This window comes from Chionomys nivalis, chromosome 10 (genome assembly GCF_950005125.1).
Source record: "Chionomys nivalis chromosome 10, mChiNiv1.1, whole genome shotgun sequence".
Taxonomy (NCBI): Eukaryota; Metazoa; Chordata; class Mammalia; order Rodentia; family Cricetidae; genus Chionomys; species Chionomys nivalis.
The window spans coordinates 14,913,414-14,936,150 of NC_080095.1; the positions used below are offsets into that span (position 1 = coordinate 14,913,414).

General features: G+C 51.8%; 1 protein-coding gene across 1 annotated transcript; it reads left to right on the plus strand.

The window, feature by feature from the left end:
• Positions 1–8,807: 8,807 nt before the first annotated feature.
• On the plus strand, positions 8,808–21,655 carry Tmem179 (transmembrane protein 179). Its single transcript, XM_057783371.1, has 4 exons — positions 8,808–9,237; positions 15,786–15,923; positions 16,966–17,044; positions 18,381–21,655. Exons 1-4 carry the CDS (start codon positions 8,933–8,935, stop codon positions 18,558–18,560), a joined length of 702 nt encoding a protein of 233 aa, XP_057639354.1. The 5' UTR covers positions 8,808–8,932; the 3' UTR covers positions 18,561–21,655.
• The last annotated feature ends 1,082 nt before the right edge of the window (positions 21,656–22,737 follow it).

A 22,737-nucleotide genomic window follows, 5' to 3' on the forward strand; every position in this document is an offset into this window, starting at 1 on the left:
GTTTATGGAAGGCCTCTCTTGGGGGAGGGGGGTGGTAATGCCTGTGTACTCTGCCCTCCTCCCAGCTTGGGCCAGGTGAACAGGATCTGTTTAGGGGTGTTCTGTACAGTCCAGAAAAGATCTTCAATGCTTTTACTTTGAACAAGTGAGTTTATTAAGTATATAGTAAGTAAAAGGATAAATACCAAGTGATGTATAGAAAAACATCGAACCATGCACTCAGAACACGCAGCCACTGTCCCCTGGCGAAGGCCTGTGGAGGCAGCCGCCTGGAGTTCCTGACAGAGTCCCAAGCAGAGGCATGTCCCCGCAGGTCAGGTTTCTAAATGATAGGGGAAAATAGCAACAGATAGATGATGTCATCAAATTAGCTATTCACAATATGCAGCAGAAACCAAATGGGGCCATTGAGGCGGTCAGCAGGAGTTTTTGGTTGAGTTTTCTCTCCATGGTATGTTTTCCACATTGGGCTTCCGGCTTCTCTCTTCCTGTGGGGATTTTGTATCACAAGATAAACAGTAGCAACGACTTCTGGAGATGTTTCACCTTCCAGCCGTTCTCAGAAACGCATTGTGTAGACTCTTGGGCTGTTTTGTTGTTCTCTTCTCCTTGTCAGAGTTAGGGGCAGCCATCCCCAGATGAAGAGCCTTGGAGAACACGTGACATAAACATGCTTGGATCTGAAGTACCTGAGCAGGGGCAACCTTGCTATCACAGACAGAACTCAGTGAGTTCGAATGTCTCTGAGTTTACCAGTGACAGGTGCCGCCTCTGAGAGGGTGACCCTCAGCTGAGTGGTGCTCAGCTCCTGAGAAAAGTTCACAGAGAAGAAAGGTGGGGATCCCAAGAGGAGAGACAGGAGCAGAACGGCCGAGCTATGAGCACAAAGCAGGTGTGACTCAGTCCTCAGTGTGAAGTGAGGCTGTTGGTGCCCCTACCAGTGAAAGGACTTGGGGTACGACAGTCAAGAAGTGGCAGGAAATGTTGTAATATGAGCGGCAGGGCTGCGTCCCCGGCATCCAGCCGCCCGCAAGGCTTAGCTTATGCCCCGAAATAATTACACGGAAACTGTATTCTTTTGAACACTGCCTGGCCCATTAGTTCTAGTCTCTTATTGGTTAGCTCTTACATATTGATCTAACCCATTTCTAATATTCTGTGTAGCCCCACGAGCTGGCTTACCAGGGAGGATCTTAACCTGCGTCTGTCTGGAGTGGGAGAATCATGGCGACTCCTGACTCGGCTTCTTTCTCCCAGCATTCTCTTCTGTTTACTCCACCCACCTAAGGTTTGGCCTATCAAATGGGCTAAGGCAGTTTTCTTTATTAGTTAACCAATGAAAGCAACAGATAAAATACAAGAACCACCTCCATCAAGGAAAAATGGCTCACCAGCAAAAGTCCCTGCTGCTCTCCAGAGGACCGGAGTTCGGTGCTCAGAGATGGGGTCGTGTAGCTGGCAAGTGCCTGTACCTCTGACTGCAGACCCAGCGCCTCTGTCAGGCCTCTGCCAGGCTGCTGTGGGTACCTGCATATGCACGGCGTACACTCATTTTATGTTATACATAAATAAAACGGAATAAATCAAATGTAAAAAGCCTAAAAGAACAGAACATAAAGCCCTCCACAGGTGGTGTGGGCTGGCGGCAGAGTGGACACATGAAGAGTCAGGCTGGAGATGGTACCAGCATCCCAGTAGGAATGTGGCCCAGAGAACAGAGCTTGAGAATACCGCAGGCAGGCTGAAATGCAGAGGGTGAACTGAGGAATTCCCAGGCCCATGAGACAAGGGCAAGAGGAAGGGGAAACGGTACAAACAAGGTTTTATAGACTTCAGGAGAAAAGGATCTCTGTCTCTCTGTCTCCAGTTCCTGTTTCTGTCTCTCTGTCTCTGTCTGTCTTTCTGTCTCTAGCTCCTGTTTCTGTCCTTCCATCTGTCTCTGCATCTCTGTGTGTTTATCTCTTCTCTCCCACATGCTGATCCCTCTTCCATATTATCATGTGGTCAGGAAGCCCTCATAGGAGCAGTTGCTCAACACTGAACTTCCCAGCATTCAGAACTGTGAAAACCAAGTTTCTGTTGTCTAGATTCCCAGCCTGTGACTCCTGCTGTAGCAGCAGAACCCTCTCAGCCTCACCACAGTGCTGAGGGGCAGCTGCTCCTCACAATCTGAGAGGAGGAACCGGCACAGCCGTGTCTGGATGGCTGGATTAGCACTGGCACTCACCACAAAGGACGTTAACATACACCCGAGCGCGTCTGGACCCAGCACACTGGCACTTTAGATTCACTTTGTGACGGACAGTCCTCCGTGCTAACTCCAAGAGGTCTGACGGCTGCTCCACAGTGCAAGATTTCCATCCTAAAGATAGCCAGAACCTCTCTAGCCTCTTGGTTCTGGAACAATCTAGCAATTTCTGTTTTTGGCCACAACAAATGGAATGGACGTCCGTGCTCATATGTTTCTACAAAACAGAGCTTGCACTGGCATGGTGGCCCCTTAGAGAGGCACACCCAGATGGGAGGAAGGACATGCCACCCCAGACTGTCACCTTATCGCCAGACCATCTTCCTCAGGCTGGGATTGGACAGGGCCAGCCTTGCACAGCGGCTTTTGTGTGCGCATCTCAATTTGAACAGGAACAGATGCCTTTTGTATTCCAGGAAGCGCACTTGTTCCTCCACCTTATCAACTTGCAGAACACACTGCACATTCGAGTGATGGAACCGCCTGTTCAGACAAGTGCAAGTGTTTTCTCTCCGCCTATTGTTCATCCGCTGCTTCTAATCATAACGGATTCCGTTGTACCACAGAGGGCTCAGAATTTTGAGCAGTCTAATCTTTTTTGTCTTCTACTTTATGGCTCATGGTTTTGTGTCTTGTGCAGCAGAGTCTGGCCCCGTGACTTGTCTTCCTCCATGGATTTTACTTGGTACACCAGACACCAGAAAATAAGAAGCTGATGTTTATCGAGCTAGTGGGGCAGGTACAGTTATGTGACTCTTTGACTGGGTTGCAGTCGCCTGAGGTTTGGTTAACATGATTCTAGCCGAGTCCAAGGCTGCTCCTGATGATGAGGGCAGTGGGTGAAGCCACAGTCAGCCTTGATTAATTTAGAGTGCAAAAGTCTACCCCCAACTGTTCCTGTGACCTCGGTTACCCATGTCTGTACGTGGTGTGCCACCTCAGCCCATCTCAATATTTTCGGTGACCGTTGTTCCCAAGGGTCCTTAATACTAACATCTGATTCATAGCTTCATCCCAAATTGGGTTTCTAGGAAACACTTGACTGATGTTTGTGGTCAGGGGAGTCTGGGGTTGGATCAATGCTGGCAGGTCCGCTGGCAGGGGCACCTCACTTGTGGCAGAGTGATATTCTCAAATGTGATGAGACACAGTCATCACCTACATCAGGATAAAAGACAATTTTCGTTTCCATGTTTGATAGTCCAGTTTCTGACATTCATAGGGACCTTAGCTAGTGATGGCCAAATGCCCCTGATGGCTGGTATGGGCTGGTTCATCAGAGACATTTCTTTGTATTGCTACAGGTCAAGCGGTCTTTGTCTCCGTTTGTCTGCTTGCGTAGCACTCAGACAGATCCCATCCTCCCTCATGCTCTTTCACTTAAAGGTCTTTCCTGACTCATGCAGTTCACAGCCTAGGTATTCCTGGTTGTCACGTTTCCTGCACGGGTCCTCATGAAGGGCTCTGGCGCATGCTCAGTCATGGATGTGCCCCTTTGTGGCATTAATGGTCAGAGCTGAAGGTGTCTGCGTCGCTTCTCCTTGTTCTCCCCCTCCTCCTTCCCCACTTCCCTTTTGAGTCGGTGGTGAATGTGGAGGATGCCATCCATGTGCCTTCCTCCCTTACGTAGGTAAGTTCTTTCTGGTCAGGTGACCGAACCTCAGCTGCATGTCTTACTGCCTGCCAAAACCACACAGCTGCCCTCAGAGCCTGCTCATTTACCACCCTGCCCCATAATGCCGCTCTCAGATCTTGCAGTGCATTTTCTTGTCAATTGGGAGTTTAAAGAACAGTCCCACACTCACATGGCCATCAAAGTAGTATGCCACTCCATGACACACAGCAAACGGCCACCCCAGAGTTTCTCTTCCTGGACATTCTACCTGCAGATGGAGTAACCTTGCATGTCTTATCACCTATAGCAGGGACAATGCCACTACCATGACAGCAAGAAGCCTGTTGTTCCATGTCATATAGGGAAAGATGATGGCATCCATTCCCAAGAATGATTAACCCTTCAGGTGCATGTCTTATCACTCACATCAGGCAGTGTGACTGCTCCTTCCAAATCCGTACTTGGTTCTGTCAGTCCCTATTGGGTGCCAAGTGTTTTGTGACCTTTTCTGAGGAGTCTATTTCTATTTATGCCAGAGGGCAGCAGACCAAAGAAATGGTCCGCCCAAGTCTAGCTTGATGAAGCAGTGGTTGACATCAGGTCCAGTAATTGGGGTTACTTTGAGGAAGCATCTCCCTCCCCAGCAACTGTTAATCACTTACCTGTCCTGGGGGAGCATAGAGAACTTGGAGCCTCCACTTTCCATGAGAGTCGGTCCCGGAAGAGTCATGCACTCACGACTGGTCTGACCACAAAGGCCCTTAGAGGACAGAGTTCACAAAAGCCTCTCAGTGGTTGAATCCACCAGTTTGGAGCCAAGCCTTCAATACAGGAGCCTTTTGGGTATGCTTCATGTTCAAACTGTAGGGGGCTGTGTAGATGTGACTGAGGTAAGAATGGGAAACCTGCTGGACCTGATGTCAACAAGGCCACCTTCTCTCCTGCAGAGGACCACTGAGGTGGAGGAGCCCGAGAGGGACCTGAGCAGGCATGTCTGGTTTTGAAGATGGAACTAGGGGGTCAGGAATGAAGGACCGAGAAATTGGGAAAGGTGAGGAAAATCCTCTCCTAAAATGACAGAAGGAAGGCATAAGCCAAGTTTCGATCCTGTTCCTCCAGTGTATCAGGGAACACTTGGGTCCATGTTGTCCAAGATACTCAGCGTGGCATAATCTGTTGTGGCAACAAGAGAAAATGCATATTACTAGGAGCTTGGGAAATGGCATCTACCCTACAGGGGGTGGAAATGCCAGAATGGCTCAGGCAGACTGGGGAGGAGGGGCCAAGGGCTCAGACATGGGATGTGCAATGGTTTTTGGAACATCCAGCTGAGGCCTGTGTCTCAAGAGGGTGAGTGTAGAACTCTGCTTGCCAGAGCTGTGTGGCTGCACCAGGGAAGACACCTGCACCAATGGCGCCCCCTGTATGTACATGGAAGGAACACTCAATTCTCAGGTACTCCAAGAAGGTGAACCAGAATGAGGGCATTCAGGGAGCAATGGAGATGATCGGCCCAGCAGTATCTCTAACGTGGGTACTGTCCCTCCATCCTCCTTATATAGGAGGAACAGGATGGTTCTGAGCACAGACATTGGGACTTCTCATTTCTGAAGCTGAGCTAGTTTCAACCCAGAACCACGGGCTGGAGACAGGGGAGGGCTAAAGAGAAAGGAGCGTGCCTGTCACAGCTACCTCATAAAGGGTCCCTCCAGCCAGGTCTGTGCTGTGCAGCGCCGTTATGTTGCTGCTTGTGAACCCTTGGTCTGTTTCCCAGGAAACACGACTCACTCGCTCATTTAGAGTAAGGCTATTGAATTTTGTATGTTTGTCTTGTATCCAAGCATCTTACAAAGTCTTCGTGGAAATTCTAATTGTTGCAGGAGAGCCGTTGGAGAGTTCTTGGTGCAAAGTCACATTATCTTGCAGCAAAGATAATTTCACTTGTTTCCTTGGAAACACTATGAATCTTATTTTCTTGTCTCTCTTCACTAAATAGAACCATCAAACAAATGGTCAACCATAGCATTCCTGTCTTGTTTTTTATCTGAACAGGTACAAACTTGATGCCTTAAAGACAAACTATCATATTCTGGTCGTTTCCTTCTATTTGTCACCCAGAATTGGAGGATTTGAAAGGGAGACTCCGTGACACAGTAGCTTTCAGATGTGCCTTGAGCAGAATGTAGGCTTTTCCCTGTACTTGTTGGCAAGTCTCCTGCAGCTTAGCTCTTCTTGCACTTGTAGGATAAATTTTACTTATCCATATTTCCTTATTAATACATTGAGTTGAATTCAACTTAATGTTTTTTCAAATTGGCATCGATATTTATAAATGCAATTTACTGTTACTCTGTTTCCCTCAGCATTCTGAGGTTTTCCAGATAATGTAATATTTTAAAAATGAATCGCAAGGGGTGGGTGTGGTGGTGCCACATCTTTAATAATAGCAGAGGCAGGTGGAGTGCTAAGTTCAAGACCAGCCTTGTCTACATAGTGAGTTCCAGGCCTTATAGGGAAACATAAAGAGGCCACATCTCGAAAACTAATTGTGAAGTTTTCCACAGTTTCTATAGATTGAAACTATGTTAGCGGTAAGATGGTTAATTTTATGGATTAAATTAGTTGGACAAGATACCCAGATATGCGGAAGTTTTCATGGAAATGGTTTTGGATAAAATTAGCTTTTGAACCAGTTGACTAAAATTGTTTTCCCTCCATGCTGTGAGTGGTCCTCATTACCAGTTAAAGCCTGTATAGAACAAACCTGGCTACTTGGGACAAGCAGGAAGTCTGGATTAGAATGACCTTGAACTTGAACCAAAGCATCAGCTCTTACCTTGGTCCCCAGTTTGACAACCCAGCAAATTGTGAGCTTGTCAGTTTTCACGGTCATGTGAAATAATCCCCAAGATAGCTCCCCAGATCTGTCTTTGTCTCTGTCAAACATACATCGGCATTATATTGCACACATTTGTGTGTATGCATCCTGTTGATCCCTTTGGCTCTGTTTCTCTGGAGAATCTGGACTGATACAAATACTAAGAGAATCTCTGATTTTTTTAAATTAAAATTTTATTATTTTTTATGTGCATGAGCATTTTGCTCGCACCTATGTGCAAAGCTTGCATGTCTGCCTGGAGCTTGCAGAGGCTAGAAGAAGACACCTGATCTACCTGATCTTCTGGAGCTGGAGCTACAGATGACTGTGCTCCACCAATTCCCAGTGCTGGGATTTGAACCTGGGTCCTCTGGAAGAGCGGCCAATGCTCTTGACCATTGAATGTCTCTCCAGTCCATGATTTTTTTTTAAGTTTAAATGGAACTCATACATGCGTATATGTCCTTTTCTTTTTTTTTTTTTAAATTTTATTTGTCCAAACCTTCAAGTACTTATGAATGGATAGAATTTCCACATGTTTGGGTTTGGCTAAACTTCCCAAATGTTCCCTCTGGTTTGAACTGGGGGACGTGGCAGTGGAAGAAGCCCTGGATGACTTCTCCGAGGAAAGGGCAGCTGCTTCGGACCTTGTACTTGGTCTGCTGTGTACGTACTCAAGAGATGGCAAAGTGAGTTTGTTACGTGTAGAGGTGTGCACCACATGGTAGCGAGTGTAAGAAGATATTTGGCTTTCTAGTGATGAGCAGAAGACAAGTTACAAATCAACAAGCCATCTTCCCCAGGCAACACCAATCAAGTGGAAAGCCCTTCTGGGGAGAAGGGTCTGCAGCGTGGGTGTGTGTGGTACAATATTGTCAGAGATGAGTTTGGCGATTCCCGCCAACACCACTTCAAATGTTCATACGGCACAGCCCAGGTATTCTTCTAAGAGTGTGCTGTCTGCATGACCACACAAACACAGGCACCGGGATATCACACAGCAGGGCTGAAAGTAGTCAACACTGGAGACATTCAGTGCGCCCTGAAGAGAGGGATCCTCACATACACCATACAGTTTTGATCATGGAATGTCACAGCCCTGCTTGTGCTGACAGGGAATAATGTCACTGCACATTGCTGAATGAAGCATCCATAGACACAGCTATAGTGTGAAGCTTTTTTTTTTTTTTTTTTTTTTTTTTTTTTGCGAGTGTGCTTATGAACAAAATGTCTGGATAAGTAGACATCCGATTGTCACAAGTGGTGATTCTGTTACAGGGTGGAGGAAAGAGGAGGAAACTTGGTATCTTTATATACACATATTTCTTATTGAAATGAAAAACAAGTGCATATTATGTGAGCAATAAAACAAAAAGAGTTTTTAGTGCCTGCAGCAGAGAAGAAAAAATGCTGATGTAATCTATATCCAGAAGGAGGACTCTGGGGCTCGTTCATTCTGGGAATTGGACTAATGGTTACTTGGTCTTAAGGGAAACTAGAGAAGTCATTAATTCTATTAATTAATGCACCCATAGTTCCATCTCAGCAAAGAGGTCTTAATGAGGTGCCCAGGGCAACCATTATTTATCTTACACACACAGAACGAGGGCTCCCCTGTATGGGGGTTGAGGGCATGGCTCTCAAAGCGCAAACAGCTCACAGGCCCACTCCAGTCCAGGGATACCCGAACCATCCCTACTTTCTCTCTCCATTCCTATAGACCTGACTCTTTTGCTCTTTGCCTCCCTCCTTCATACACTTCACAAAGGCCTTGAAAGGAGTGACCACAGTCTGGACTGCAAATTTGTCTCCATCCTTCTCCTCCTCAGCTACTAACTGCTGGTCCCCTCACTGACAGCTTGCGTCTCTCTCCCAAGCTGACTGAGAGATGCTCGTGCTCCAGCCAGGTTCCCACAGCACATCCCCATCAAGGAACGCCTGCCTTGTCCAGCGTCGCCTGACCCACTACCCGCTCCGCGATGGGAGCTGTCCGCGGTTCTGACCGCAGGCGCGCCCCACGCTCGGCCGGTGCGCACGCGTCTGCGTGCAACGCTAGAGACCCGCAAGCGCCGTCACTGCGCATCCTCCCACGCGGTTCGGGCCAGGCCTGTGCCGTGCCGGTGACTCGCGGCCCCCGGCTCCCGGCGCGGTCTCCTTCCCGGCTCGCGGCCTCTCCGGCCGTGGCACCGCCATGGCGCTCAACAATTTTCTCTTCGCGCAGTGCGTCTGCTACTTTTTGGCCTTCCTGTTCAGCTTCGTGGTGGTGGTGCCGCTGTCGGAGAATGGCCATGACTTTCGCGGCCGTTGCCTGCTCTTTACCGAGGGTATGTGGCTGAGCGCCAACCTGACAATGCAGGGGCGGAAGCGCTTCACCGTGCAGGAGTGGGGCCCGCCAGCCGCCTGCCGCTTCAGCCTGCTTGCCAGCCTCCTGTCGCTGCTGCTGGCCGCTGCGCACGCATGGCGCACGCTCTTCTTCCTCTGCAAGGGACATGAGGGGTAAGTGGAGGCTTCTCAGCAGCCCAGAACAGACAGATACAGCACTCACGAGTCTTTTGGCTCCCTACCAGGCCCTTCTATCCCGGGGGCATGAGTTCTTCCACCTCTCCTGCCGCAGTGGCTTGCACGTATCAACACTCAGCCTCACGACTAAGCAGACTGCCCTTTGTCTACACACAGGCCCAGGGGCCATGAGGCCGGCTGTCCAACCCACGTGATCTCCTTCTGTTCCTGGAGCAAGCATGACTCCAGCTTCCTGGCCCCGACTCCTTGGGGTACAGATGTTGCACTGTCATGGCCACAGGCCTGGGCTCTCTGACTCAGCTAGGCCACACTCCCTGGGAACCTGGGACCACTTGCAATGGTCTTGGGCCTACACCCCTTTCCTGTGGATGGGGGAAGGGACCACACTTTGGAAAGATAGGGTAGTCTTCTATTCCTGCAACCCCATCTTGGGAAAATATAACGGAGGGTGTCTGGGGAGGTCCTTAACTCTGGTACTCTGGTCTTGGCTGAAGGCATGCTCAGTGTGTGTGTGTGTGTGTGTGTGTGTGTAGGGGATATGGGTGAGTAGGGTCCTGCTTTGTGGTCCCAGTACCTCCAGGTTTTCTTCACCCTTTCCTGCTTTGTCCCTTTGCTGGAGCCAGTGGAACATATTTCACCTGGTGTCCTCGGTGAGTGGCAACCAAGAGCCCATCCTCTCCTGTCTGAGGCTTCTTGGGTCCTGGAGAGGCAGTGCTTCTGCTTGGAGAGGGGATCCCCAGATCCAGCCCTCCGCAACCTGGGTACCACCGCACATGTGTGTGGTCGTAGGGAGGGGTGATGAGCACAGGGTTCTAAGGATGCAGGGGCTTGGGAGAAGGGAGCTCTTGCTAGGACCACGGGTGGGGTACTGGAAGTCTAGAATCAAAGTGTTGCTCTGTGGAAGTCTCCCTACACTTCTGCTCTTGGTAACCCCAGCTCCCTGTGTGTTCCTTGGCTTGGATCTGGATCATTCCAATCTTTGCCTCTGTCCTTGAATAGCCTTTTGCCTGTTTCTGTCCCCTGCTTCTCCTGAGGCAACCGTGTTCACAGGTACCAAGGTTAGGACTTGGATGTGGCTTTGAGGTGATACAGTTCAACTCACTATGCTAAGGTTTTCCATGGGAGTCTGTTGGAAGCCAGGGACAGTCCTAGGAGCCGCTAAGTGAACCAAACTCCTGTCTTGAGGCTAGTCAGCTGGAGGACAGAGTCCTGTTCCTCTTCAAGACCCCTCCTTGGCCCAGTCTTCCACTGTCCAGATGAACTTGGGAGCTCTTGTCACCAAACTGGGAGTCACTGTGTGCAGATTGGGGCAGGTGGTGGAACGGGGGGGGGGGGTGGCAACAGGAGCCATGGCAGTGACTGCTGGGAAGACAGGGCCATGCTCTGATGGCCCAGACATATCCTCCGTCCTTCTGGGTTTTCCTGCAGTAGAGGCAGCCTCATTGTACACATGGTCCACATGGTCTAGTCAGATGGATCTGAGGGAACCCAGGTGTGTGGTCTGTATGGGACACCAGGGACTGAGATAAGGAAGTGAAGAGCGCCCGAGCTTGCAGGTGGCATCGTGGTCGCACAGGGTAGACTATACTGCACAGATTAAGCTGCAGACCCCGGAGCCCCAGCTTCCTCCTTTGGTCACTGTAGGTGACATCTGCCTAGCGCAGTGGGCATCGCAAGCCCATCTTAAAGACACGAAGGTGAGCGTGGAGTTCCCAGCTCTCGGGGATCCTTTGGTGTCCTTTCACTCACGAGCCATGCTTCGGGGTGACTGATGTACAAGCAGGTGCTCCCCTTCAGTCGCACACCCACTGAGGCCTCTGGAGGGATTTAGGAGACTGTAAGCGACTTGGCACACCATAACACTTTGCAGAGCAATAGCATGGCCTTGACCTGCCCCCGAGGCCAGGTCTGGGCAGCTCGTATGCCCTCTTGTGGAACCAATAGGCCTTCTTGTCCTCTGCTTCAGCTCTTGATGCCCACTTGTTTTTACCTAAGCATGACTTCTATTTGGGCTTCCACAGACCAGCATGGCTATTCTAGCCTTGTCTTCTCCAGGGACATCTGACATATAATCCTGCTTGGCTACCGGGCATTATTGGCAAGGGCCGTGTGACTGTCTGGCTTCTGTCCTTCCCCCTGTCCCCTGTACAATCCCAGTGGTGGTCAGCCAACTGCGCTGTTGTGCTCAACAGAGCCCAGTGTGCGGGACTAGGAGCAAAGCCCTGATGAGTGAGCCCAGGCTATGGACACTCATCAGACCCAGCTGTCATCCAGATGCTCCCAGAGCCTGGAGTACAGGAGTCACCATACAATGGAGAGGGACAGAAAAAATGTCTGGACCATGAGGCTTGCAATTATTTCATGGCCACGCTGCTGGCCCTGTTATGATTGTAGACTCGTGGCCTGGCCAGAAGTTGAGTCAGCCCTTCAGTTCCCCTGGGGAGGTTGGCTCTGCAGAGGCTGGGAATGGGTAAGGTGCCCCATGGAGAGAGAGAACATGGGATTCCAGCACAATTGCCAGTCAGTGTCATCGAAGGGAACTCGGGGGGCTCAAGGAAGCAGGAAGGCATTCGCAGTGAGCTCACATAGCAGACAGTGGCTTCTAGGGCCACTGGATATCCAGCTGTGGAGGATGGACACCAGGCTTGCCAGTCTCTGTATTTGGAGGGCTTGTCTGGTTATGGTCCAAGCACTCTCTGATTCTGAGGATAGGTACTAGTCCCAGATGTACCTATGATGACCCGAGGCACCTCCCAGTCGGTACGGAGGTGGAGTGTCACGCTGTAGCTTCTTCAGGGACTCTCTCGGTTGATGCTGAACCTTGGGCCATATACGATGGCAAGGGAACCAGCCTTTCCTTGTGTAGGGTATGTCTGCCATGCTAAGCAGACTCTGGCTGCACAGACTTGGGGTGTAGAGAAGCAGGGTCCAGGGTAGTGTTGCAGAGGGTGGGGTACCATTTCAGTGACTAATCCCCACCACCTATAGTTTCAGGGATGTGCTGTCAGGGAGATGGGAGGGTCCAGGTGAGCTATGTGCCTAAGGCTTTGCTCAGGAGCAGCCCTTTGAGCTGGGGTTGGTAGCAGTCTGTGAGTGACGGACTAGGGAGCAGTGGCTTAGCATAACCCATCTGCCTGCTCACACCTGTCGCTCAGCCTTCAGATTGCTCCCAGGGCTTCCCAGGATAACTGTCGTCATGGAGACAGCACATCCAAGGCTGGGCACACTGAGATGCAGTGAGAGAAAGATGGGTTAACCCTGTGTGTGCTGTGCCTCTCTACCCACTGCCCTGTGTGATCCTGTCCTTGGTGTGTATGTTCAGGGACAGAAAAGGGTGGCATCCTAAATCCAGGAGAGAGGATCCAGGTGTGACTTTGGGCACATCAAGTTTTTCAAAGATCTAGAAGGTTTAGCATGTTACATCAAAAACAAAAAAGCAAAACAACCCCCTCAGAACAAAACAACAAAACAAAACCTAGAAGAGCTAGAGACTTCTGGCTGGTGGTGACCCAGCTTGGTGGCCTGGCAGCTGGGCTCAGCACCTGTGTCTCAGATCTGCCACACTAGTCTTCCTTCAGGGACATGGGCTAGCCAGGTGCTGGCAAGTGTGCATGCCCTGCATTGTCTAGAAATCTCAGAACTCTGCCCCACTCCTCCTGAGACGGACAGGATGTGATGCTGGGCTGTAGTCAGTCTTCTCTTTCTGTCTGCACCGTGGCCAGCTCAGCCCTCAGAAAGGCCAGTGGGAGGCAACAATTTGGATGCTCCATCAGGGAAGTTAGGACTGTCAGGCACTGAGGACACTAATGCTGAACAGGGACCTTGGGAAGACTGCAGGAGGTTCTTCAACGGGGGCAGAGACATTCCCGGTTCAAAGTCCTCAGTCTCAGCTGTCCCATGAGATGGATTTCTGTACGTGGACAGGCTTGTGTCCTTGCTTCTGCCTATGAGGTCTTGGCTCTAGCTGCCCTTGATTGCCTCATTTGCCTTGGTGGGGGCAGCACAGTCAGAGTGGGCGCTGAGTGAGCACTGATATCCTCTATTCTCAGGCTACCGGAGAGGAGAGTTCCATGCACTGAGGTGTCCCTTTCTCTTTGTGGGCGGGCTTGGAAGTACCCCAGCTTCAGTCTCGGTGTTTAGTTCCCCACTCTGTACACCCTAAGTTTCTGGCAATAGTGTCAACTTTGTGCCTGGGTACAGCTTGCAGGTGAGCTCACTGAGGGTCTGGAAGAGCAGTGGGTCCTCAGGCCAGCCTGGTCCAATCTGTCCTGGACAGCACGGGTGATCAATGAGCACTGCAGAGTGCACGGCTGCTTGCTCGCGGTCCTCCACCCACAGTGATCTCTGGGAGGGGGCTCTTAGTACTGAACTCGGGAGAAAGCAAGGCTCAGAGGAAAGGGTTTATTTCATTTTACAACTTTTAGTTCATTCATCATGAAGGGAGGCAGGAACCTGGAGGCGGGAACTTGGAGGTGGGAACATGGAGGCAGGAACTTGGAGGTGGGAACATGGAGGCGGGAACTTGGAGGTGGGAACATGGAGGCAGGAACTTGGAGGTGGGAACATGGAGTCAGGAACTTGGAGGTGGGAACATGGAGGCGGGAACTTGGAGGTGGGAACATGGAGGCGGGAACATGCAGGCAGGAACTGAAGCAAAGGCCGTGGAAGAATATTACTTACTGGCTTGCTCCACCTGTTTCTTGTACAACCCAGCACCACCTGCCCAGAGGAGGCAATGTTCAGAGTAGACTGGGATTCCCATATCCATCATTAATCCAGAAAATGTCCCATAGGCCGATTTGGTGGAACTATTTTTTCGGTTGAGAGTCCCTCTTCCCAAATGACCCTAACTTGGGTAAAGTTGACAAAAACAAACAAACAAAATAACAGGAACAACAAAAACCACACACACACACACACACACACACACACACACACAGTATCACAGGACAACAGTATCTTGGTCGCCACTCCTGGTCATGGGATCTAAGGAGCCTATGGAAAAGATGAGGCCTTTTGCAGGGACACGCTAGCATGAGGCAGCCCCTGGAAGCTAAAGTCCCCCTTTCCCTTTTCCCGTTTCCACCTGGGACAAAGTGTATCGAGTCTTCGTTCTGATCCATGCTGCGAGAGAAAGGCACCAAGTCCCTGCTCTGACCACACAAGAGCAGCGGAGTCAGGTCCTGCCTGGTTCCAGGGTCAGCCTTTGGGGGACCATGCGGGCAGCTGGAAGGAACACCAGTGTAGGTGTCAGGTGGGCAGGGCCAAGTACTGCCATGTGTGCCCAGAGGATCCATGGACAGGCACAGCAAATGAGCCCAGGGTGAGCGGGCAATGCTCATAGCTGCTCACAGCAGTGGGGCACCACACAGGCCCTTGCCCACTGACATTAGTCTTCAGAGCCCTGGGTAGTGGAGCCGTGTCAGGGTATCGTTCCTTGCCTGTCCTTGATGTCTGGAGCGTGTTGCTGTCAGCCAGCCCAGTAGTCATCAAGACTGCGTGTCCTTCACAGGAAGCCCCATGTGATCTCTGGGGACATCAGGTGGTTCCACCTGCTGACAGCTGGGTGTCATTGGTGGTGAGTTGGTGACGTGACCTGAGTTACTCTTAGCTTATTTATTTTGGGTAGTCAGGGTTACACTGTCCCTATGCCTTGGCCCTCCAGGGTTACACTGTCCCTATGCCTTGACCCTCCATGTCCAGCACACGGCTGGCATATGATCAAGAGGGCTGTGGAATGCACGAATCGGTGCAAGGGCCCATCATCAATACATGTGGCTGTCAGGCCAGCCACTTCTTAAGATCTCATCTGTTAGTCTCCCATTGTGAAGCCATTTTTGTCACTTTGTTTAGAATCTGAGCACAATTGGCCTGACCCTAGTATCAAGCCCACCACAGGCTGGAGGTGGGCAGGGTCCTTTATTGACTGCCATGCTCGGTGCTATGGACCTCCCATGGTTTGGGTGACCCTAGAGAGTATGGTGGGGTGACACCTCCCACATACCCTCCATATGACTTGGAGTCGGGCTGCCTCTGGCCCTCAGGCAGCAGAGGGGAAGGGAGGAGGGTCTTCTCATCTTATACCGTCTCTGCTTAAGGATCAGAGCGCGCCTGGTGTCCACACCTTGGGCTTTGGGTTTCAGCCTGTGTATTTGAGGGTTTCAGAGCCATAGCTGTGAGTGGCTATGTGAGTGGGTGGCCTTAGAAGGGGATCTTGTGTTTTCAGTGTGTGTGCTGACACCCAGGTTTTGGGACCCAATATCTGGGGTTCTTGGTTTGGCCCTGGTTTCCTAATACAGAAGTGATGGCAAGGCCCCAACGCTGAGTTCATGAGAGAACAAGACAGGATGCTTGGGGTGGCGGTGGAGGAGAGGGAAGCAGGCCCTTGGATCCCATTCAGTCCCATCAGGACCCCATATGCTCACCAGGAAACCTGGGAATGTGGCCCCTCTCTGTGTTGAGGGGAGCAACCAGGGTGGCACCCTGGATGGCTCCCTTAGCGCCCTCTCTTGGCCCCATTGCAGCACCTTCTTCTATGCCTTCCTGAACCTTCTGGTCAGTGCCTTTGTGGTCTTCCTGGTCTTTATTGCCAGCACCATCGTCAGTGTGGGCTTCACCATGTGGTGTGACACCATCACGGAGAAGGGCACTGAGCCCCGCAGGTATGCCTGGGCCCTGCTTTATCTGCCACCTCCCTAGAAGACCCACCCCTTACCTGGATCCCAAGATGCTTTTTTCCTGAATGCCATTCCGAGTCTGAGGCTTTGCCCACCTGTGCCCCCGACGACCTGCCCACCAACATCAAGCACCTCTTTCTCTGGCCTAGTTGCCCACAGCATCACACAAGGAAGGTCCTTGTGGGTCAAGAGGCATCACGCAGGGCTTCGTAGCTGGCATGGCCTACCTCACTTGCCGGTTTCAGCTCCTGTCACCACTGTGTGGCAGTGGCAGTCTGTGGTTAGTGAGTAGAGTCTGCCCGTAAGGTGCCCCCAGGACTCTGGTGCGGGGCCGCTGGACAATTTGGGGACATCACTTCCATCTCAGAATGGGGAACTGAGGGACTAGGCTGAGCAGCCTGTGACCCCCTGAGTACCAGACAGATAAGATGGCTAAGGCTGGCCCTTGTGTTCAGGGCCATTTGGGAAGATTTGCAGCTCCCACCCAATGAGGCTCAAAGCTGACTCGCAGTGGAGTCCCTAGAGGCATCTGTCTTTAGTCCTCTTCGGGGACGGCTCCCTCTGTCTTAGGGTCACTGTTGCTGTGATGAAACACCATGGACAAAGCAGCCTGGGGAGGAGAGGGTTTATTCGGCTGATGTTTCCACATGGCAGTCCATCATCCAAGGAAGACAGGTCAGGAACTCAAACAGAGTTGGGACCTGGAGGCATGAGCTAATGCAGAGACCATGGAGGATGCTGCTTACTGGCTTGCTCCTCATGGCTTGCTCAGCCTGCTTTCTTATAGAGCCCAGGACCACCAGCCCAGGGATGGCACCACCCACCCTGGGCTAGGCCCATCAATCACTAATTAAGGAAATGTCTGATTGCATGGAAGCGTTTTCTCAGTTGGGGTTCCCTCCTCTCAGACGACATAAAACTCCTCCCACTTTTCGTGGGGGAGCATTCTCTGCTCCCCAGCTAGTTGCTTGCTGCCTTTTGGCTCAGGGACTCACGTCATTAACCACTTGGCATCATGCTATTTTAGCTGTAAGAAGTTCCAGGACATGAACTTGGAGCTGAACGTGGACAACTCTGCCTTCTACGACCAGTTTGTTATCGCCCAGGTAGGTGGGTTTTAGGTGGGAAGAGAGGTGGTTATGTTGGGGATGGGGGCAGGGACCACAACAGACAGATTCCTGCTCCTAGGAAACAGACTCGAATCTGGTGGGGCCGTCAGGGGAGGTACAGGTTGTGGGAGTAGCAGGAGAACCCCCTCTCTAGGGGGCTAGGAGAGCTGGGTCTCTGAGCAGGGCTTGTGTGCAGGGTGAGCAAGACGAGGCATGGGCAGACATGCAGAGCGAGCTCAGGTGCCAGGGGATGGAAAGTGCTGAGTGGGTGGGAGGGAAGAGGGGGGCACAGGGGTTGGGGAGGAGGTGCAGGAAATGGGGCATAGACTCTGGGGTTGCCAGCAGGACAGGGTTTGGATTCTGGTGTGGCTCCGAGTGTTCAGAGAATGCTGGAAGGTCCCTGAGCCACCTGGTGCTGTGTCTGAGGGTGAAATGAGGGGCCCACCCTAGGAAGATGCCAGCCCCACCTCACCCTGCCTTTCATGTGACTTCTAAACTACAGGGACGCATCGGGAGTTGAGGGTCCTGGGGAAAGCTTTAGGATTTTCCTGTCCCTTGATGTCTGCATTTGTGCCCCAGACAGGTGGTGCAGTCTCGGGGCACCTAGATGGGGCTTAACATGGACACCTGTCCCTTCCCAGATGCATGAGGCTGTTACCCTCTGCGGCTTCCTTCCATGCCCCAGTCTGGCTCCTGGAAACTCCGGTGTGTCAAAGGCTGGACTGAGATGATTCTTGTCTCTGCCAAAAGCCCTTAGAAGTCCTTAAAGTTCCTTGCTGAGATGAGCTGAAACGGTTCACGAGACCTTCCCATAACTTTAGCTGAATGTTTTAGAACTGATTTGGACCAATTAGACAGAGGCATGCACAGTCTGAGGACAAACACGCTCAAATGAGAATCAGTTTGATGCAGTGCAGACCTGGAGCTGATTTAATTGTTTCTCCTTCCTCTGTTTGGAAACAGCAGATAAAGGTCAATTTATTCCCATGACTAGAGGGGCTCTCTGATCTATAGGCACTCTGCAGAGCCCAGTGGGTCGGGATGGGAAGAAAGTGCTACCCAAGTCCTGCTCTTCCTCATCCTCATCAGTGCAGGTGAGAATGGCAGAGTACCCCAAGCCTCAGTGCAAACCTGGGTCCTTGTAGGTATTGGACATAGCCGTCACTGCAGAGAATAAGCCAAATATGGGTGTACATGGGCTCTCAGGTGTGTAACCTGCCTCTGGCCTTAGTGCACCCTCCCTTGCCTGCAGAGCTAGAGCCGGGAGGTAGGTATAGAGCACAGTGGACGATGAGCCCCCGCCCCCACTGACGCTGCTCTGTCTTCCATGCAGTTTGGTCTGTGGGCCTTGTGGCTGGCTTGGCTGGCGATCACCACCCTGGCGTTCCTGAAAGTTTACCACAACTACCGCCAGGAAGATCTGCTGGACAGCCTGGTTCATGAGAAGGAGCTGCTGCTGGCCAGGCCAGCCTCTCGTACCTCCTTCCAGGGGGAGAAGAGTGCTGTCATCTAGGCTGTGCAAGGGTGGCCCCCTTTCCTGAGGCTTGCACTGAGGGGTGGCTGGGGCCCCACCCAGGCTGGCCAGTGCAGCTCCGCATGTGTCTCTTGGCCGCGCCCACCGTGAGCAGAGCACTTGTGTTCCCATGGAGAGCCTGACAGTGATGGCACAGAGACCCAGAGACTTGGGGTTGGGGTGCCTTCTGCTTCTTGTCCTGACCTTGGTTGGTGTGATCCCTACTCCGCCTCGGTGTGACCATTGGCCCATATATGTGCATGCACATAGATGGGAGTGTGACTGCAGCACAGAGCTGATGACTCTGGGTTAGCAGCCTCCTTGCACCACCACAGGCTCCAGCACACCCAAGTCCCTGCCCTTCCCAGAGGGGGCCGTCTTTCCATTCTATAGCATCTTCAGCGAAGGTCCCCAGAAGGCACTGCTCCCTGTCCCCCATAGCAGCTGATGGAGGATCCTGGTAAGATTGTGGGAGTCTGGGCTGGGCTCTGTCCTCTGTTCTGTGAGGATATCTGGGGTTGCTTGGCTGTGGTAGGAGAGTCCCACCCTCTACTCTTAAGGTTTTCTAGGTGGCATGATCTTCTGTGTTCCAGGGGCGGGGCCTCCATAGGAGAAGAGGCCCCGCCAATCTGGATTTCAGGGAGTGCATTCATTGTTCATGACCCTAGTCTGAAATTGTGCTCAGAGCTGTTCCTCCATTTCCAGGCAAGGTGATCCTCAGCTGTGTCAGCTCCTTGTCCACCATCAGTGGTTGGTGTGAACCTAGTCATGTCAACTCCCTGTCCACCATCAGTGGTTGGTGTGAACCTAGCCGTGTCAGCTCACTGTCCACCATCAGTGGTTGGTGTGATCCTTAGCTCTGTCAGCTCACTGTCTACCATCAGTGGTTGGTATGATAATAGCCATGTCCGCTCACTGTCCACCATCAGTGGTTGGTGTGGTCCTAGCTGTGTCAGCTCACTGTCCACCATCAGTGGTTGGTGTGATCCTAGCTATGTCAGCTCACTGTCCACCATCAGTGGTTGGTGTGAACCTAGCTATGTCAGCTCCCTGTCCACCATCAGTGGTTGGTGTGATCCTCAGCTGTGTCAGCTCCTTGTTCACCATCAGTGGTTGTTGTGATCCTAGCCGTGTTAGCTTCTTGTCCACCATCAGTGGTTGGTGTGATCCTAGCTGTGTCAGCTCCTTGTCCACCATCAGTGGTTGGTGTGATCCTAGCCGTGTCAACTCCTTGTCCACCATCAGTGGTTGGTGTGATCCTAGCTGTGTCAGCTCCTTGTCCACCATCAGTGGTTGGTGTGATCTTAGCTGTGTCAGCTCACTGTCCACCATCAGTGGTTGGTGTGATCCTAGCTATGTCAGCTCACTGTCCACCATCATTGGTTGGTGTGATCCTAGCTGTACCACTCCCTGTCCACCATCAGTGGTTGGTGTGATCCTAGCCGTGCCACTCCCTGTCCACCATCAGTGGTTGGTGTGATCCTTAGCTCTGTCAGCTCCCTGTCCACCATCAGTGGTTGGTGTGATCCTAGCTGTGTCAGCTCCTTGTCCACCATCAGTGGTTGGTGTGATCCTAGCCATGTCAGCTCCCTGTCCACCATCAGTGGTTGGTGTGATCCTTAGCTCTGTCAGCTCCCTGTCCACCATCAGTGGTTGGTGTGATACTAGTTGTGTCAGCTCCTTGTCCACCATCAGTGGTTGGTGTGATCTTAGCTGTGTCAGCTCACTGTCCACCATCAGTGGTTGGTGTGATCCTAGCTATGTCAGCTCACTGTCCACCATCATTGGTTGGTGTGATCCTAGCCGTGCCACTCCCTGTCCACCATCAGTGGTTGGTGTGATCCTAGCTGTGCCACTCCCTGTCCACCATCAGTGGTTGGTGTGATCCTTAGCTCTGTCAGCTCCCTGTCCACCATCAGTGGTTGGTGTGATCCTAGCTGTGTCAGCTCACTGTCCACCATCAGTGGTTGGTGTGATCCTAGCCATGACAGGTCACTGTCCACCATCAGTGGTTGGTGTGGTCCTAGCCATGTCAGCATCCACCATCAGTTGTTGGTGTGATCCTAGCCATGTCAGCATCCACCATCAATGGTTGGTGTGGTCCTAGCCATGTCAGCATCCACCATCAGTCGTTGGTGTGATCCTAGTCATGTCAGCGTCCACCATCAATGGTTGGTGTGATTTTAGCTGTGTCAGCTCACTGTCCACCATCAGTGGTTGGTGTGATCCTAGTTGTGCCAGCTCACTGTCCACCATCAGTGGTTGGTGTGTTTCCAGGTGGAAGGGGCTGGCTTCATGAAGGTGTGGGCCCAGGCTCACTGGGGGGGATCACTTGGACCCTAAGAATTGAAACCATCAAGGATGACAAGGATGCTGTGCAAGGGAGGTCAGGGCCAGGCAGACTGACACTCCGGCCTGCTCTGGGGGCTTTGACTTGTGGCCTGGCTGAGCTTCTAGCAGCAGGTGTGTGTGTGTGGGTGGGTGCTGGAAAAGTGTTTTGAGGTCTCCACACTGATTTGGTCTCTCCTCCAGACCCTCACACCAGCCCATATCTTTTGTCTCCCTGGGAATGGCACCTTTCTCATCTTCTGCCCCACATCCCTACTAAGGCTAAAGCTACTTAGGACCTGAAGGAGCAGGAGGCAGGCTGGGGCCCATGGCACCTAGGATCTGCTTCAGGTGTAGGCCTGCTCTTAGCAGCTGCCTCTTGGGGATGCTGGGAGTTGGCCTGGAACCTGGACAAGTCTAGAAAGACCTTCATTCATCTACAGTTGCCTAGACTTGTCCTCTAGGTGTCAATGTTCCAGGGACTCCTGAGGAAGGGCCTCTGGCCTGGGGGTGCTGGCAGGACCTGTTGGCTGTAGCCATGGGCAGGGGTGTCTGTCTGGGATAGAACTCTCTGGATGGATGGCAAGAGGCAGGCAGAAGTGCAGAGTGGTCCCCAGGTTGTTCCCAGGATGCTTCTGCTCCTCTCGGATTGTTTCAGAGCAACCCTTGTTCTTGTCTTCCTGGTGAAACTGATAGTGAAGAGTCCTAAGCCTCCGTGTGTCTGATTCTCAAGTCAAAAGATCAAAATAAAGATGAAATATCTGAGATGCCTTGTGGATGAGGTTTTTGTGTCTTTGTCAGGCATTCAGTCCACTCCAGACCCCACCTCCCACCCCAACTCTCAGGCTTTAGCTGTTTGTTTATGATTTAGACAGTCTTGTCCTGTTACGTTCCTGGTGCTCACGGGCAGCCCTTCAGGCCTGTGGAGTTAAGGAGGTTGACTCTTGTAGATCCCCACCCCATTTCTACATCATCCTCCAGACATGAGGATGTACCCCATTCCTTCACCATCCTCCAGATGTGAGGATGCACCCCATTCTTACACCATCCTCCAGATGTGAGGATGCACCCCATTCTTACACCATCCTCCAGACATGAGTATGTACCCCATCCTACATCATCCTCCAGACATGAGGATGTACCCCATTCTTACACCATCCTCCAGATGTGAGGATGCACCCCATCCTACACCATCCTCCAGATATGAGGATGCACTCCATCCTACACCATCTTCCAGTTATGAAGATGGGGTTTGGTGGCATCATTTAGGCACATGCATTTCTGTGTATGTCTTTGGACATTTATTCTAAACAAAATAAGGCTGGGGATGCAGCCTAGTGGCAGACCGTTTGCCTAGCCGTGCTGGGTTTGCCCTGTAAAAAGGAAACAAAGCTAAACGAAAACCAAAACTAGCTAGGGTAGAGTTTTGTGGCCCCTACAGAGCTGGGCACACTTTTCTGTGGCCTTTGCAGCAAATGCTGGCTGTGAGGCAGGAATCCCTGACTGTTATAAAACATGGTTGACCAATTCTTCTCCTAGAGGGCATTCGCTCTCAGAAGCGGGGACGGAGGGGTGACCTTGAGGTTGTCCATCTCATTTCTTAGTGTCTTTCCACATCTGGAATACAGGCCAGTCATGAGCCTGTCTTTTACCAGAGTGGGATGAGATGGAATGGGTCCTGGGGCATCTGGGCTGGTGCAGGCAACAGTAGCCATGGTGATGGCTGATCCTGGTGAGTGGTTTCCCAAGCTTGGCCTCTCTAGACCACTCCTGGAAGCAGAGTTTCTCTCTACTGGGCCCTCCCTGACTGTCCCCCCAAACTTTATAGCTAGAGACCGCTGTGTGTAGT